Below are 19,188 nucleotides of genomic sequence, written 5' to 3'. Positions count from 1 at the left end.
ATGCATTCTCATTCCAGATATCAGACAGAGGTAAGTTCAAGTCATCCTGTTCTCGATACTTAGTCTTGCCAAAGGACACTAAGTGTTCATCACAATGTTTCCTGGCACCCAATGCTGATATCACATTGGGAAATCGTTCAGAAAGAAAAGAAAATCACCTTAACTAAACTTTATACACTAAAAAATATTAAATCCTGCATTACCATATGTCATACAAAAACTAGACACATTTGTCAATTTCAAATATAAAAATACAACCATTGATGTAAGCTCCCAGTTGAGATCCTTGAAACAAAAAAAAATGAAGTGTCCTGCGTATAAAATTTTATTCAACTCTTATATCATGGTTTTCACTTTTAATTTTTAAATGTATAAAAAATGCTTTAAAGTCAATATTGAATGATGACAAATCCACTATTCAGGAAGTTTAGTGGAGATACAATACCAAGTTAGCCATGGACTGCTTCTGGGATGATATAACCTCATGAATTATGGGGAAAGTGTATGCAAGTATGCAGACCTCAAAAGTCTGCAAGAAATTGTTAAGCTGGGAAATTAAGATGGATTTTTTAGGTAGACCAGGATGAGATGTATGGGCTATTAGATTTGCATTACAAATATGAATCTCTTTGGACTTGAGCTGGATGTAAGGGGAGTAAAAAGACACCTCCACAGAACATCACCACCAAAAGAGTTCACTATGAAATGGCTTTCTGAATCAGTCTTCAATGTTGAGAAAATGATAACAATCTTCAAAGATAATAATTCCAACTTGAAGTGCATTAGGATGAGAAAAATAAAAGAGGGGGAAGTCTAATGTCCACAAACACCTTCTGTAAGTCTCATTAATCAGTCACCCAAGGACAGAAGAATCCTTGCCTTTAACATCTCAAACTCTATCAACTTGAGATTCATCAGCACCATTATACCTAAACACCAGTGACAAATTGACTCACATCCTCTCTGGCACCACTTCAATGAAGCCACCATAAATTAGAAGAAACAGTACACTTCTCACCCCCCTCCCCCAGCTAACGTGACCATCATTAGATAAAATAATATCTGATCTGATTTCTGACATCCCTTTTACTGGCCATAACTTTTCATCCTCTTGATTATCAAGAACCTGTCTTTGAAAGGATCCTGCTTTCAACAGCCTTTGAGGAACAGAGTTCCTCAAAATGCCCTATTTTTGTCTTAAATAGGCCAGCCACTTTCTTGGGACAGTAATCACTTATTCTGAATTCTCCCATGTGAAAATGTATCCATACTGCAAAGAATTCTGAAAATCTTGTATGTTCAATTTGAGTATATTAAATATGATTTTATTACTGTATGTTTGATACAATATAAATATTTCAGATAATTGTATGTCTAGGATTTTTTTAAAAACAGATTAATGCAATATTAGTTTAAAACTAATGAGGAACACCTTTACAATTTACATTTTGCTTAATAAAAATATCTTCATAGAAAGTATCCTTTTTACAAGTACCTCTAGATCGATTTTCATGTCTTTATTTGCATGAGTATTTCTAAGCATCTTGCTAAATCTTCTTGTCCTCTCCCGAGGTAAATACCTGGGGTCAGGCATGACTTATTTCCACTATAGTTATGTGGGTTTTGAGATGGGTAAAGAGTCCAATGCAGAATCTTCAGACTCTTATACAGATGGGGATTGTGGGCTGCTTAGAATGCTATTCAGTCCTTTCACTCCTTCTGCAGGGCTATTTCATGCTCCCACATTGAAATCAAGATTCCTGATGCCTTTTCAAATGCTCTGATCCCACCTTGAGCAACACAGGTCTGTAATTTCTATGACGTGTTGAGGAGATAGATTTTTAGTGAAACTTTAAGAACATTTTTTAAGTATGTTTTATATGAATCTACTAGACATAATTTGGTATAGTAGAGCTCAGAGTACCATTCTCTTTTCCCAGATTTGGTATGAGATCTACCCACCACGGGCAATTAATGGCAATAAGAGATAAAATTTAGAACAGTGCAACACAGGGAATGGACCTACAGCCCACAATGTCTGGACCAACAATTTAAACTATGGCAAAGCAAACTTGATGGGCCAGAAGGCCTAATTCTGCTCCTGTCTTATGGTCTAACAGGAAGAAGGAGAATTATACTGAAAGTGAGAAAAAGCAAGTTCAAAATATTTGTGATGAAAGATACCATGATTGCCAAAAAAATTGATCAGATAAAAGCAGGATCTTTTCAAAGGCAGGTTCTTAATAATCAAGAGGGTGACAGAAGTACAGTTGAAGTTTCGGGTAGTGACCCTTCAGCAGACAGGGAAAAAAAGATGAAGAGTTAGGATTAGTAGGTAGGGGGAGGGGAAGAACAAACACAAGGTGATAGATGGAACTGAAGTAAAGAGCTGGGAAGTTGATTGGTGAAAGAGATACAGGGCTGGAGAAGGGGAAATCTGCTAGAAGAGGACAGAAGGCCATAGAAGAAAGAAACAGAGGGAGGAGCACCAGAGTGGGCAATGGACAGGCAAGGAGATAAGGCAAAGAGGGAAAAGGGGATGCAGAATAGAGAAGGGTGGTTACTGGTAGTTCAAGACATCAATGTTCATTCCATCCGGTTGGGGTGGGGTGCTTCATTTTCATATCAGCTCAGTATCTTTTCATGCTCGCTTTGACCATCAGAACATGGAAGCAGATTCACGAACCCCCACAGCCCATGATGACCCTGTGATTTCAGTTTCTGAGGCTGGCGAGAGAGCATCCTTCAGGAAGGTTAATCCATGGAAGGCAATGCCGGTGCCGAAGAAAAATGGGGTAACCTATCTCAGTTCCTCTGTGATGGAGTGCTTTGAGAGGTTGGTCTTTGGGGTCCTGCCTCAACAATATCGACTGTCTATTTCTCTTCACCGGTGCCGCTCCACATGCTGAGTTCCTCCTGGAAGCAGCTCGTTATATTTTTATGCTCCAGAAGTCAAAACTCACAGATTTGGTAACTTTATATCACCATTCTGTCTCCTGTTCTCATTGCCAGTTTATTGCAAAACTTCCTTATTTTATTGTCACTTTCTGCCTATGGCCAATTCTGTCTGCTACTTACAGCTCACCCTCTTTCTACCACCCCCACCACGTTGTTTCAAGACCTTCGCAACCAATTGAGCAGCAACAGATTAACGGAGAAAACAGAAGTGATACTATAAAGGTATTCATAATAAATTCATCTTACTCTACCGCCCCTTTAATAACCACACCGTTCGTTACATTATCTTAACATTCAGTAGTTCAAGGTGCCTTCTGCTGCTGTACATTCCACGTCTGATCAGCGGGTCTGTATCCCTGAACAAACAATAACCCGCAAAAGCAACAGCTTTCCTAACAGCAACCCCGACATTAAAGGGACGAGGAGGAAGCCGGCGCTGGTTCCACCAGGAGAGTAGTTCCAGTGTGTTACCGTGACTCTGCACATTAATGTCAGGCACGACGGTCTCAGGTGAATAGGAGTTGCGAGGGAGAGTGTCGCTGGCGGAAGGAGGGTTGACCAGGATTTGGATGGGTGACCTGGCGATTGGCTGGCCAGCGGGAGCTGCGGCCGCGGTGGCGGCCGGCCGGTGGTTCGCGCGGCGCGGTGCAGTGTGGGAGTGAGGGTTGGCCGTTGGCGTCCGCTGCGTGTCTCGCGGACTCAGACCGCTGCGACCTGGCGCTGGGGCGCGCGGACCCACGGAGCGTGCGAGCGAGCGAGCGAGCGAGGGAGCCTGGGCGCGCGGCCGCTCGCAGCGGGACAAAAAACAGGCGAGTGAACGGACGCTGGGCGACGGCGAGCCGCAGGCTCCACTTGGCGCCCGGGCCCCGCAAGCACAAGGGGGAAGGGAAGGGTGCGAGACCCGCTCCTAACTTTTCGAATTAACCTGACGCTGGAAAAACGAAAGGGAAGGGAATCTCGGGAAGCGAGAAGCCTCCCCCATCCCCCCCACCTTGGCTCGAATCGGATCGGCGCCACACTAACACACACAATGTCCGGTGAGAGGAACAGGCGCTCGCTGGCTTTCCGAACCGGGGCAGCGGGAGCCGCCGCCAACGCGGTGAAAATAGAAGCTGATCTCGACACCCACAACAACACAGAGGCCTCAAATGGGGCCCTCGGCCGGAGTAGTCCGAGCAAGCCGGCTGCTCTCCTTGCGGTGGACGGTGGAGACGGAGCCAAGGAGAAGGCCGCCCAGGATCAGGAGGAGGACTGGGTGGAGACGGTGGTGGTGGACGATGTGTACCCAGAGCAAGAGGTGTCGGTGCGAGTGGTGGACGGCGGCTCCATTAGCAGCAACGATTCGGAGGAAGAGGAGCCGAACGGACCCAGGTGCGAAGGGCCTGCCATGACCCCCGGGGATGGGACCGGAGTTCGAGTCGGACGAGAGGACGAAGAGGAGGATGATGATGATGAAGAAACGAGCGGTTATAGCCGGCCAGGAGCCGGTCTGACCCTGTTGGGGAGACCGCAGTCCTTCTTGTTACCGCAGCAGCGCACTTTCCAGAGGTCGTGGCTGCAGGAGTTCCCGTGGCTTCAGTACGAGCAGGAGACAGGCCTAATGTATTGCTCTTGGTGCCTTCGGGCTAACAGCGGCACGGGGAGCTGCAACAACCGCAACAAGTTCGTGAAAGGCAGCCGCAATTACAGGAGGACCACGTTATTGCGGCACCACCTCTACGCCGAGCACCGGGAGAATGACCCTGCGGCTGTGGCTGCAGCTGCCTGTATGGAGGTGAGGCAACTAAAAAAATTACCCTGCTGAAAGTAGCCTGGGCCTCTTCAACAAGGGTAGGGGGCGTAAAGTAACCATTGCCGTGACTCCGTTTACTTCACACTTAAAGAGCTCGGATTACGTTAGTAGCCCCTTAGGCTACATTAGCCTTTATGGCTTTGGGGACATTTTTTTCCCCCCGTCCTATTTGGCTAAATCCCACCTCCCAGACTCCCGACTGCCTGTGCACGACAGATTGAATTCGGTTTGGATCTATCGATCGGAACGGAATTTGATCTCGTACCCTGTTTACATGGCATCGTATCACTGGATCAGAACATAGCAGCGACGGGGAGTTTGGGGGATCACATTACTGACCGATATACGCTGTTCGAAGAGAAGGAAAAGGCAAACTGATCGCTTGAATTCTTGGGCTTTAAATTCATTAAACCATACTGTTCCACAAAGCCATAAAGAAATCTTGTTTTGAGTATTTGATGCAGAGTCGCGAACTTTGAGTTGGTCCGCGTCAGTTTTTTTTTTAAGCTTTCAAATTCACTCAATTGTTGAATAAGAGCGTGGTATTTTTGTGAAGCTGCAATATTAAACAAAATGGTGAAAAGTTAGAAATCTGAACATAATTTAATCAGACTTTGAGTTCTTCCCTAAAAACCCTTTGGAATTTTACTAAAATGTTTTAAAAGCCGCACAATGTGGGGAATTATGGTTTGGGTTGTCACTAAGCAGATCCATTTTAATCTTTGAAGTAAATTAGAGATTTGGTTCTGCGGGCAATCAAAATGTAATGAATTAGATGTACCTGCTTTTACTCCCAGTGGTATTTGCTTGAATTATCACTATATTTTGAAGGGAAATCAAGAATTGGAATCTGCTTTCAGTCCATTGTCAAGACAGTTATAAATTTCTGGCACACCATTTACAGACCTATTTCAATTATTGCATTTGTTTCATTCTGTCATGGAATTAGAATAGCTGAAAGAGATTATCTTTATACCAGTTAATAGCGGATGACTTTTTTTCAAACAAGTCTGACACAACAAAGTTCTTGCTGCTTTTAGTTGTATTTTGTACATGAGAGCAGATTGAAAGCATTTTAATTAATGAGAATTTGGATGTAGATGCAATCAACATAGGATAAGGCTGTAGGAGTAATATTTCCTTAGTAAATGACTAAGTTGTACCAATCAAGAGTATTTGTTAATTGAAGAGTATAAAAGTCAACATTAAAATGTGCTACACTCACTTGTGCTGGCAGTTATATAAACCTTCCTTTATAATGCTTCTTTGCAACTCCCCTAGACCACTTTTATAGAGAGGGTAATTTGAAAAGCCACAGCTGCCTTGTGAAAGGTATTGTACCAATCTAAAAGGACAGGCTGTTCTCAAGTTACCGTAATTGCATCTGTCCTAGATGAGTCGACTGTCACTCACTTATGTATGCATGTTTATTTTTTTCCTTTTCAATTCTACACCTTTCTTACCTCATGCATGTCAGTTTTTGTAACAACACAGGTGGAAGATTTGTGGGAGAACTTTTCTGTTAGGTGCATTGCACACAAGCTTGAGGCTATTTCAAATTGACACTAATTGGGGAAAAATGATAGGAATATAATTTAAAAACTAGATTAGAGTCTAGGCATTTAAAATTCTGTGACTTTGAGGAAGACTAGAGTTTTCATTATGTTTTGATCCATATAGTTATGTGCTGTCACGTTAAGTTATGTTTTGAAGTCTTTGATTTATAGTATGGATAGAGCAGATTCAAAGCAATTTTTCCCCAGTTTTTTTTAATCACTTGTTTGATTGAAGCATTCCCTGACCCATCTGGCCAAATACAGATGATAGCATTTACAAATTTAACTTGTTCTGAGATTTGGGATTATTTTAACAAGGATGTTGAATGCATCTCATGACTTTTCAACATAGAAGGGAAAATGTAGTGCCTAGATGCATTTGTAACTTCCTTTGAGCTTCAAAGCTATATGCATTGGATACTTCTAAAAGTACTCTTGATTAGACATTGATTTGTTTTTTGGGTTGTCTGGCAGTATTTTGTTTGAGGAAAATGCATTCCCCTGAGAGACCTTTAATTGGATATTCCAAACAAAGCCCAACATTGGTTTTGGAGAAATATTTATTTCCCGGTAAGTTTTGTATAACATCACAGAATAATTTAAAAATATATATATATTTCCTAAACACACATTATTCTGCACTCATTCTAAATAAACATGGCATGGCTGGATTCTTAGATTTTTTACTGAAATTTAACCTTTTCAAAAAGTTTCATTTTATTGTGGCAAAATATTTAATGAATGGGAACATTGACCACATTAAATTTAGCCTCTTGAAAACATGAGTAAAGGAGCATCTTTTTCAGCTGAAATTTGGTAGTGTGTGCTTTCAGTATTGAATTAATGCTGTACAGACTTGATCTTGGCTTAAATTTCCAATTCATAAAGCTTGCTGTTGATAGAATGATTTTACTATAAGTTTTAAGAATTAATGAATTCACCTGATAACTTGTATTCTAGTTTCAGTTTTATTTACCTCAGCATTTTTGATATTTATTTTGACATTTTATTATGTCATTATTTCATTTCATATTTCTGCTTCTAGTTAATGGTCATAATTTTACTCAGTTTGTCGTATGTAAACACCTGTGCTATTTTTCAGTTTCTTTAGTAACACTACTTAATAGCTGAAATGATGGCCAGGAATTATTTTTATTAGCATTTGGTGTTTAGTGACAGTTGACAGAATTAACAATCTTTTAGAAAAGTGAAGATTGAGTTTAAAAAAACAAGTGTAGATTTGTTAAAGGAATTTTGGGTCTTGGGAACTGGTAGATTTTTGAGATTTTGTTGATGAGATGTATATACTCAACAGCCACTTTATAGAGTTATAGAAAAGTATGGTGCAGAAACAGCCCCTTCGACCCATCTAGTCAGTGCCGAACCCTTTAAACTGCCTACTCCCATCAACCTGCTGTGGGACCATACCTCTACCTTCCCTGTACCTGTCCAAACCCCTCTTACATGTTGCAGGCAGCATTTGTGCTGGAAGCTCATTCCACACTCTCACGACCCTCTGAGTGAAGAAGTTTCCCCTCACGTTCACCTTAAACCTCTCACCTTTCACTGTTAACCCGTGGGCTCTGGTTGTAGTCCCACCCGACCTCTGGAAAAAAACCTGCTTGCGTTTCCCACTCATAATTGTGTATACCTTTATCAATTCTCCTTTCAATCTTCTATGTTCTAAGGAGTAAAGTCCTTGTAAATTTTCTCTGGATGCATTCAACATTGTTTACGACTTTCTTGTAGGTACTTGACCAAAACTGCACACGGTACTCCAAATTAGGCCTCACCAAAGTCTATTCCAACTTCAACATTACATTCTATCTCCTGTACTCAAAGCTTTGATTTATTAAGGCAATGTGCCAAAGCTTTCTTTACAACCCTATCAACTTATGTCACTTTCAATGAATTATGGACTTGTATTCCCGGATCCCTTTTTTCTGCCACACCTCCGTGCCCTGTGTAAGATTTGGTTGGTCCTACCAAAGTGCAACACCTTGCTCTTGTCGGCGTTAAATTCAATCTGCCATTTTTTTACTCCATTTTTCCAGCTGGTCATTATTAGGTACATCTGTGCATCTTGTTAATACAAATATCTAATCAGCCAATAATGTGGCTGCAATTCAATAAATAAATTTTACTTTGAACTACGACCATGTCTGCTAGATTTTATAAAGTATATGTTATCACATAAAACCCGAGATTCTTTTTCCTGCAAGCATACTTAGCAAATCTACAGAACAGTAACTGTAAACAGGATCAATAAACAAAATGTCTAAATACAAATGTAAATAAGTAGCAATAAATAATGACAGCATGAAATAACAAGATAGGGTTTTTAAAGTGAGACCATCGGTTATAGGAACACCAGAAATAGAATGTGTAGTTATCCCCTTTTATTCAATAGCCTGATAGTTGAGGGGTAATAACTGTTTTTGAACCTGGTGGTGCGAGTCCTGAGGCACTTGTACCTTCTACCTGATGGTAGCAGCGAGAAAAGAGCCTAGCCTTGGTGGTGATGGATCCTGCTTTTCTACAGCAATGTTGCATGTAGCTGTGCTCAATGGTTGGGAAGGCTCTACCTATGAGGTACTGGGCTGAATCCACCACCTTTTTGTAGGATTTTTCCACTCGAAGGCATTAGTGTTCCCATACCAGTCAGTAATGCAGCCAGTCAGCACACTTACCACCGTGCATCTGCAGACCAGACATCTGTGTTCGGTTGTTCAGGTGAAACATCAGATGGGGAAGAAATGTGATGTTAATGACTTGTACCGCGGATTGACTGTTGGTGCTACGCAGAGTATTGTGAGTACCTCACAACTGCTGACCTCCTGGGATATTCACGCACAACAGTCTCCAGAGTTTACAGAAAACATTCAGTGAGCGGCATTTCTGTGGGTGAAAGCACCTTGTTAACGAGGGGAGTCAGAGGAGAATGGCTGGGCTGGTTCATGCTGACATAATGGCAGTAACTGAAATAACCATGTGTTACAACAGAAGTTTGTAGAAGAGCCCCTCTGAACACACAACACCCTGAAACTTGAAGTAGATGGGTTACGATAGTAGAAGACTACAAGCATGCCCAATAAAGTTGCTGCTGTGTGGATTTGATATAGTAATGTCATGAAGTTTGACCATCCTAAAATAAAAGCTCTGGAGAAAATTATACAAAAGTTTCCCCTCAAGTCAAAAGTAGGGCCACTGCTATATTAATGAATTAGTGTTTTGGTGTACATGATTTAATTTCCAAATTTTAAGGTGAAAGCAATGGAACAACACTGAATTGTTAGGAGTAGAATAATAGGTTTAAAGTGAAAAATAATGGTGATGGATGAGTTTTTATTTTGGGAATATTTTGAGTTTGGTTCTTCATCGTTGTGTCCAGATGTAGGTGATCATGGTTTAATGACCATGATTGTTCTTGGGAAATGTTCTGCAGAAGTGGTTTGCCATTGTCTTTTTCTGGGCCATGTCTTTACAAGATGGGTGATCCCAGCCATTATTAACACCCTTCAGAGTTTGTATGCCTGGCATCAGTGGTCACATAACCAGGACCTGTGATATGCCCCATCTGTTTCCGTGGCTTCATGTGACTCTGATCGGGAGGGCTAGGCAGGTGTTACACCTTGCACAAGGGTGACTTACAGTCTGGCAGAGAGAAGGAGTGAATTGCACTTCCTTTGGTTGAAAGTTATCTCTACCCCACCACGCAACTTCAGTTGTACTGCTGCCTAAGAAGATCGTGGTAACCTGCCTCAGAGACTATCGTCCAATAGCAATTACATTCACAGTGGTGAAATATTTTGAGAGATTGATGATGAAGCATGGCAACTAGTGCCTGAGAAATGACTTGGTTCCACTCCAATTTGCCAATCGGTGCAGCAGATCCACAGTCGATGCCATCTCATTGGCTCTTCACTCAACCCTGGTACATCTGGACAGGAAAGATGTGTACATCAAGATGCTCTTTATTGACTGAAGCTTGGTATTCGATACTGTCATCTCCTCAAAACTAAACAATAAGCTTCAAGACCATGGCCCCTCTATACCTCCTTGTTCAATCGATCCTTGACTTCCTCACTTGTGGACCCCAGTCAGTTTTGATTGGCAGCAACATCTCCGCAATCTCCATCAGCACAGGTGCACAACTCCAATGTCGTATTAAGTTTGCTGATGTAGGCCGAATCAAAGCAGGTGATGAATGACCTTATAGGAGGGAGATTGAAAATCTGACTGAGAGGTGCTATAACGTCAAATTTTTACTCAATGTCAGCAAGACCAAGCAGTTGATTACTGACTTCTGGAGGAGGAAACCAGAGGCCCATGAGCCAGTCCTCATCGGAGTGGAGAGGGTCAGTAACGTTAAGTTCCATTTCAGAAGACCTGTCCTGGTACCAAACTATGGACTTGTGTTCAAGGGCTTTTCATCTCATGTTCTTCTCATATTTATCGCGTGTTTATTTATTATTATTTCTTTTTGTATTTGCACAGTTTCTCTTCGGCACACCGGTTGAATGCCCTGGTTGGTATGGTTTTTCATTGATTCTATTATGATTATTCTATTATGGATTTATTGAGTATACCGTCAAGGAAATTTTTTTTCCCAGTTTACTTATTGTTTCATTTTTTTATATATAAATTGCCTAGTTAGAGCATTAGGAATGCCATGCAGGATAGTGGAATGTAGGAAGGTAGGGAGACCTCCAGTGTGCCTGATGACTACAACTGTGAGAAGTGAATCCAGCTGCAGCCTCTAACAATCCGCATTAAGGATTCAGACCTGGAACTGGATGAACTTCAGATCATTTGGGGGTTGATAGACAGAACATGTAGTTACACTCAAGGTGCTGGACAGAGGAAAATCTGTGACAGTCAAGATGGTTAAAGGTATTAAACAGCTAGTGCAGAGTACACCTGTGGCCATCTCCCTCAACAAGAAGTATACCACTTTGGCAATGATGTAGGAGGGGCAAGTCACAGTGTTCAGGTCTCCGGCACTGTGGCTCAGAAGCGAAGAGGTGAGCAGTGGTGATGGGGGAATTGTTAGTTGGGGGACCAGAAAGGAGTTTCTGTGAATGAGAATGAGATTCCCTGGGTGCCATGGCCCAGGACATCTTGGATTGAATCCTCACATTCTTAAGTAGGAGGTTGAGCAGACAGAGGCTGTGGTCCATGTTGGTACCAATGACACGAGTAAGAAGAGGAATGAGGTCGTGCAAAACAAGTTTTGGGAGTTAGTTAAATGAAAGGACGCGACCTCCAGGTCAGATGCTGCCCACCCATGTCAAATGCTATTGAAGCCAGAAATAGGAAGTTCATACAGTTTAACATATAGCTAGGGAGTTAGTGTAGGAGGGAGGTCTACAGAATTTTGGATCATTGAGCTCTTTCCAGAGAAGGTGGGATCTGCACAGAAGAGACGGTTTGCACTTAAACTGGAGGGGCAGGGTGACTAATATCCTTGTGGGAAGGTTTGCTAGTACTGCACTGGGGGGTGGGTTTAGTGGAAAGGTCGTGGAGACAGATGTTATTAAAATCTCAAAGTCAGAAATCAAAAGCATAGTGCGACTCATGTCCTGAGCTGCATATATTTCAATGTAAGAAGTGACGTATGAAAGGCAGGTGAGTTCAGGGTATGGTCAATATATGGAATTATGATTTGTTGCCATAAATGAGACTTGGTTGCAGGAGGGACAGGACTGGCAGCTCAGTATTCCAGTGTTCCATTGTTTTAGATGCAACAGAGCGAGAGGGATTAAAAAAAGAAGTGTGGCATTGCTAGTCAGGGAAAATGTCACGGTGGTGCTCAGTCATGACAGACTGGAGAACTAGTCTAGAGAACTGTTATGGGTGGAAATGAGGAATAAGAAAGGTATGACCAAGTTAATGGGACCATATTACAGACCACCCAGCAGTCTGCAGGATTTAGAGGAACAGATTTGTAGATTGAGTCAGGCTGTTTTCAGCAAAGTTGTACTTAGTAGATGGGAGGTATTCAGAAGTGAAATTCTGAGTACAGAGCTTGCATGGGCTTGTCAGAATACAAGGCAAGGATAACAGGTTGAGAGAACCTTGGTTTTTGAGAAATATTGAGGCCCCAGTTAAGGAAAAAAGGTGTACAGATAGGAACAAATGAGGTACTTGAGGGGTGGCATGGTAGCATAATGGTTAGCACAGCTCTTTACAGTACCAGCAACCTGGGTTCAATTCATGCCACTGCCTGTACGGAGTTAATATGTTCTTCTGTGACCACGCGAGTTTCCTCCTGGTACTTCAGTTTCTACCCACAGTCCAAACACATACCAGTTGGTAAGTTAATTGGTCATTGTAAGTTGTCCAGTGATGAGGCTCGGAATAAATCGGAGGACTGCTGGTTGGCTTGGCTGAAAGAGCCAGAAGAGCCTACTCCATCCTGTATCTTAATAATAAATAAATCAAGGAGTATAAGAGATGCAAGAGAACACTTAGACGGAAATGAGGAGGGCTAAAAGAAGGCATGAAGTTGCTCTGGCGGACAAGATGAAGGAGAATCCCAATGACTTCTACAGATAGGTTAAAAGCAAAAGGATTGCAAAGGACAAAATTGGTTCTGGAAGACAAGAATGGTCTATGTGTGGAGCCAAAAGAGAAGGGGGAGATCTTAAATGGATTTATTGCAACTATATTTACTGGTGATACAGATGGTCTATAGAAGTGAGACAGGGCAACAGTGATGTCATGGACCCTATACAGATTACAGAGGAGGAGCTGTTTGCTTTCTTGAGGCAAATCAGGGTGAATAAATCTCCAGGGTCTGTCAAGGTGTTCCCTTGGAGATGAGTGCAGAAATTGCAGTGACAGGTGAGATATTGGTGGACAGCTAATGTTGTTCTGCTGTTTAAAATGGGCTCTCAGAATAAACTGGATTATAGGCTGGTAAACCTGACAACATTAGTCGGAAAGTTATTGGAAGGTATTCTAAGGGACCAGATATGAGTATTTGGATAGACAGGGACTGATTAGGAACAGTCAGCATGGCTTTGTGTGTGTTAGATTGTGTTTAATCAATCATAGAGAGTTTTAATTTGAGGAAGTTACTAGGAAAGTTGATGAAGGCAAGTCAGTGGATGTTGTATAAATGAACTTTAGCAATACAATTGACAATTCCCTACATGGGAGGATGATCAAGAAGGTTCAGTTGCTTGGCATTCAAGATGAGATACTAGATTTGATCAAACGTTGGCTTTGTGGGAGAAGCCAGAGAGTGTTGGTAATTGGTTGCCTTTCTGACTGGGGGTCTGTGACTAGTTGAGTGCTTGGTATATTGTTGTTTGTTATTTATATCAATGATATAATTTTTACAGCCCAGTTTTCCAGCTGGTCCAGATCCTGCTGGAAGCTTTGATAGTCTTGCTCACTGTCCACTGCACCCCCAATCTTGGTATCATCCACAAAATTGCTGATCCAGTTAACCACATTATCATCCGGATTATTAATCTAAATGACAAGCAACAATTTACCAAGCGCTGATTCCCACGGCACTCCTAGTCACAGGCCTCCAGTCGGAGAGGTAACCATCTACTAGCACTCTCTGGCTTCTCCCACAAAGCCAATGTCTAACCAAATTTAGTACCTCATCTTGAATGCCAAGCTACTGAACTTCGTTGACCAGCCTCACATGTGGGATGTTGTCAAATGCCATGCTAAATTCCTTGTAGACAACATCCACACATGAGCCTGCGTACCAAATTAAGAGCCCATGGTATTACAGGAAAGTTACTAACATGATTAGAAAATTGGCTGATTGGTAGAAGGCAGCGAGTGGGAATAAAAAGATCCTTGTCTGGTTGGCTGCCAGTGACTAGTTGTGTTCTACAGGAGTCGGTGTTGGGACCGCTGCTTTTAATGCTGTATATCAATGATTTAGATGATGGAATAGATGGCTTTGTTGCCAAGTTTGCAGATGATACAAAGATTGGTGGAGGGCAGGTAGTGTTGAGGAAATAGCTAAGCTGCGGAAGGATTTAGATAGACTTAGGAGAATGGGCAAAAAAGTGGCAAATGAAATACAATGTTGGAAAGTGCATGGTCATGCACTTTGGTAGAAGTAGTAAAGGTGCAGATTATTTTCTAAACGAGGCGAAAATCCAAAAATCTGAGATGCAGAGGGACTTGGGAGTCCTAGTGCAGAACACCCTAAAGGTTAACTTGCAGGTTGAGTTGATGGTAAGCAAGACATATACAATGTCAGCATTCATTCCGAGAGGTCTGCAATACAAGAGCAAGGATGTGATGCTGAGGCTTAATAAGGTGAGGCCACACCTTGAGTATTGTGAACAGTGGCTCCTCATCTAAGAAAAGGTATGCTAGCATTGAAGGCTGTCTAGAAGCGGTTCACAATGATAATTTTAGAAATGAAAGGGTTAGCATACAAAAAACATTTGATGGCTCTGGGTCTGTATTCGCTGGAATTTAGAAGGATATTGGGGGGATCTCAATGAAACCTGTTCAAAGTCCTTGACAGAGTAGATATGGAAAGGATGTCCTAGATTCTCCCACCATGGGAAACGAGGGCACAGCCTCAGAGGGTTGTCCATTTAAAACAAAGATGTAGAGAAGTTTCTTTGGCCAGAGGGCAGTAAATTTGTTAGTACGGGCAGCTGTGGAGCCCAGATCATTGTGTGTATTTAAGGCAAAGATTAATAGATTCTTGACTGGACACAGCATCAAAGATTTTGAGAAGGCCGGGGAATGGGATTGAGGAGGGAGGATAAAAGGATCATCCATGATTGAATGGTGGAGCAGACTTGATGGCCCAAATGGCCTGATTCTGCTCCTGTGTCTTGTGAACTAGGCAGTGTAAATGGACTGTTTCTGGTGTAACTTTTTTTTGTGCGACTATGAAATGAATCTCAGGATTATATACGATGAGCAACACACACAATGCTGGAGGAACTCGCCCACTGCCTCTCTCTGGTTCCCCCCCCCCCCCCCCCGCCTTTCTTCCATGGCCTTCTGTCTTTTTTACTAATTTACTTCCCAGCTCTTTATTTCATCTCCTCCCCCTTTAGGTTTCACCTATCACCTTGTTTCTCTTTCTCCTCCACCCCCCCCCCCCCCCCGCCACTTAAAATCTACTCCTGGGCTTTTTTTTTCTCCAGTCTTGCTGAAGGGTTTTGGCCTGAAGTGTCGACTGCACTCTTTTTCCGAGATGCTGCCTGGCGTGCTGAATTCCTCAAGCATTTTTGTGGGTGTGTTGCTCGGATTTCCAGCACGTGCAGCTTTTCTTTTGTTCGCGATTGTATGTAGTGACGTGTATGGACTTTGGTAATATGCTTTGAATTTGGAAAGAAGTAGTAAAATAAGCTACACATAATTGTAAAAGGTATTGGAGCAAAAAGTTTTGGAGGCACATACTTGTTTAAATTGGCAGGGAAGGTTGAAAAGCATTTGGGACACTGGCTTTATAAATGGAAGCAAACAATATAATAGAAAGTAAGTGTGATGAAGCTTTATAAATACTACTTTGGGCACAACTGGATGATGGTATCCACTCCTGGATGCCACAATTTGGGAAATATGTGAAAACTTTGAAGAGGGTGCCGAAGAGACATAGTAAAATGATTCTGAAGTTGGCATGGAACAAAGGTGATTGTAAGGAGATCTGCTAAGGGTATTTAAGATCTTGAAGACAAAATTTATAGAAGCTATTCAAAATGATTAAGAAGTCAAGAAGTAGGAATCATGGAATGACACTGATTGGCTTTGAGCCAAATGTGATTTGAGAATTTTATTTTACATGGCTTAGTGATGAGTAATGCACTGCCAGATGTAGTTGTGGAGGCTGATTCAATCATGGTGATCATAAGGGAGCTCATTAGGTATGAAAAGAGTGAAATTACAGAACTCTGGGGAGAATATAAGGAAATGGTGCAACTTGAATTGCTCATGCAGGAAGCCAGTATAGACTCAATGGGCCAAATAATCGCCTTTCATTTTGGAAGTCTTATGTGATACTAGACCAAGCTACCATTGGGGTGGCCATATTTCTCTTAACAAAATATTTTATTTAGCGGTTATAGCACGGTAACAAGCCCTTTAGATCCAACATGCCCAGTTATATCCATGTGACCAATTAACCCACTAGCACATCTGTACAATTTTGGAATGTGGGAGAAAGCCCACAGGGTCAATACAAACTTTTTACAGACAGAGGCAAAATTGAACCTCGGTCACTAGCACTGTAATAATGTGATAACCACCACACTCCATTATTCATTATATTGTACTATAGTCCTATTGATGCAATTTTAGCATTACATTTGAAATGTGTTTTACTTAATTTTGCATAATTGATTATTTTTATTTTAATATATAAAAATAAACTCAACTCTGTGCGATATTTGTAATATTTAACAAGTGGTCAAATAAACAAGGCTGTCAAGTTCAGCTCTATGGAATTGATATAAATTGTTAATTGTTTTAAAAACTAGCTCGTTCAACACTTAAGCAAATCATTGACAGTGAAGAACAACATTTTTAACATTGGTTTTCTGTGTTTTGCATATTTTGTCTGTAAACAGAGCATGGTTTTTGTGGGAGAATAGATTAAATGTAATATTTGAAGATGTCTGTATTAATGGCTTTCAAGTTAAATTAGCTTTTTAAAAAACATCTGACCGTTCAATGTCATTAGTTCATAAACACTATCTTTGAACTCTAAGTTTCTGCTTGGATGTGGCTTAAATAAATGCTCTGCTTGTTGATTTGAATTCAAATTGTTGACTGTTTTTAGTCTGTTTTAGTTTGTGCATAACTGAATATTTGCTTTGGGTTGTTTTAAAGTTGAGACTGTTAGCAGTGATCTGAGATTATCAACAAAATTTGCTTAACTTACACAAGCAGTTGGTGAATCTAGTGGTGTTTAAGTATACTTCATGGGGCATTGGGGAAGCAATTGCAAAAGCCAATGTAATTACAATGTTTTTTGCATCACTTATCAGTGAGATCTGGATTGCATCATGTATTACAGCTGCTGTCCTTCTGGTAGTGTATTTAAAGCAGGTTTTATGAACCTGTTCAATAGTAAGTATGTACAAAAACATTTAATGACTTATTTGCTACGTAGTAGGTAGTTGGGTGATGAAGTAATTAAATTGGAGGATCAATATAACCCTTCAATATAACCCATGTAGCCCTCCATTTTTCTTTCGTCCATGTGTCTGTCTAGGAGTCATTTAAATGTCTCCAATGTCTCTTCCGCTCCACAATCTCCTACAGGGTCATCCATGCATTTATCACTCTGGGGGATGGGCGGGGGTTGCTTTCCTCCAATCACCTTAAAAATATGCCATCTCATATTAGCCATTGCTGCTCTGGGGGTAAAAAGGCACTAACTATCCACTCATCTGTGCCTCTTTTCATTTTACTTGCCTCTATCATGCCTCTCATCCTCTGCTCCAAATAGAAAAGCTTAACCTTTCCTTATATAAAAAAAATACTTTCTTATCCTGGCAGCATCCCGTTGACTGTCCTGCACTCTCTAAAGCTTCCACGTTCTTCCTATAATGAGGTGACCAGAACTGAACTCAATATTCCATGTGTGATCAAACCAGAGTTTCTAGTTTGTCCTTCCAAAGTGAATCACTTCACACTAGTGGAATGAACTCCATCTGCTACCTCTCAGCCCAGTCTGCATTCTGTCTATGTTCCTTTATAACCTGTGACAACCTTCTACACTATCCACACCACCACCAACCTTCGTATCACCTGCAAGCTTACTGACACACCTTCCCACTTCATTTGACATTTATAAATCACAAAGAGAAGGGATCCCAGTGATTTTTCAGTGATGAGTAAGCAGCGGAGAAATGCATTCCCTCTCCTGGTTTCATCTGCCTCTCTCACCTCATTCTCGCATTTGTTGCTCAATGTTTTATTTAGAGATGCAGTGTGAAACAGGCCCTTCCAAACCTACCTGTTTACTCCTAATCACATGACAATTTACAACGATGAATTAACCTTCTGACTGCTATGTCTAAGGAATTTAGGAAGAAACCAGAACACCCAGAGGAAACTCACGCACTCACAAGAAGGATACACAAACTTTACATTTGTCGTCAGAATTTAACTCCGAGCTCTGACACCCCGAGCTTTGTTGCCATCATGCTGCTACGCTACTGTGGCGCCCAGTGGTACCCTGTGGATTTTCATCAGATGTGGAGTATATTTACAACCATGTAATAATTTGAAAAAAAGTATAGCCAGTAAAAACAGTGATACCAAATTTTCAATTTAGCAGCTGATAATATTCTCGAAGTTCATTAACCTCCACTTCATGCACATTTTGGAAGAACAGAATCCATTCTGTTTCAATACTGCTTAGATAGATAGATATACTTTATTAATCCTGAGGGAAATTTGGTTTTGTTAAAGCCGCACCAACCAAGAATAGAGCGTAAATATAGCAATACAAAAAACCCCAACAATCAAACAACAAAACGCAAACCATGCCAGATGGAAAACAAGTCCAGGACCAGTCTATTGGCTCAGGGTGTCCGACCCTCCACGGGAGAAGCTGCACGCCCGATGACCACAGGCAGGAACAACCTCCCGTGCCGCCAGTGCTGTATCACGATGGAATGTGGCCGAAGTCCAACAGTAAGAAGTTCAGTATCCAGACCACAAACACGTTCCTCGATCGTAATATACTCTGGATTGCACCATCCGTTGTTAACCAGATCAGTAAGCACAAAATCCTTTACGCTTACCGCTCTCAGTGCACTTCCGGTCAGTTGGAACGGTATTGCCCACCGAACTCCTCCGCTCCAAAAGTCTCTGTTGTCTCGACCCGGTCCTCTTTCCTCGGCTTTGTGATCCCCCTCTGTGTATTTTCCT

The 19,188-nt window shown here is 41.7% G+C and overlaps 1 protein-coding gene across 1 annotated transcript in view; it reads left to right on the top strand.

Moving 5' to 3' along the window:
- The first annotated feature begins 3,577 nt into the window (after positions 1-3,577).
- The window catches only part of zbtb10 (zinc finger and BTB domain containing 10), an 85,378-nt gene continuing 69,767 nt past the window's right edge, over positions 3,578-19,188 (top strand). The window contains exon 1 of the mRNA XM_072253062.1: positions 3,578-4,732. Within this exon, the coding sequence (XP_072109163.1) occupies positions 3,989-4,732 (744 nt within the window). The 5' untranslated portion in view covers positions 3,578-3,988. The remainder of the gene's footprint in view (positions 4,733-19,188) is intronic.

This window comes from Mobula birostris, chromosome 1 (genome assembly GCF_030028105.1).
Source record: "Mobula birostris isolate sMobBir1 chromosome 1, sMobBir1.hap1, whole genome shotgun sequence".
Lineage (NCBI taxonomy): Eukaryota > Metazoa > Chordata > Chondrichthyes > Myliobatiformes > Myliobatidae > Mobula > Mobula birostris.
The sequence above is the reverse complement of the archived record's forward strand: the minus strand, read 5'-3'. Positions and strand labels throughout refer to the sequence as shown.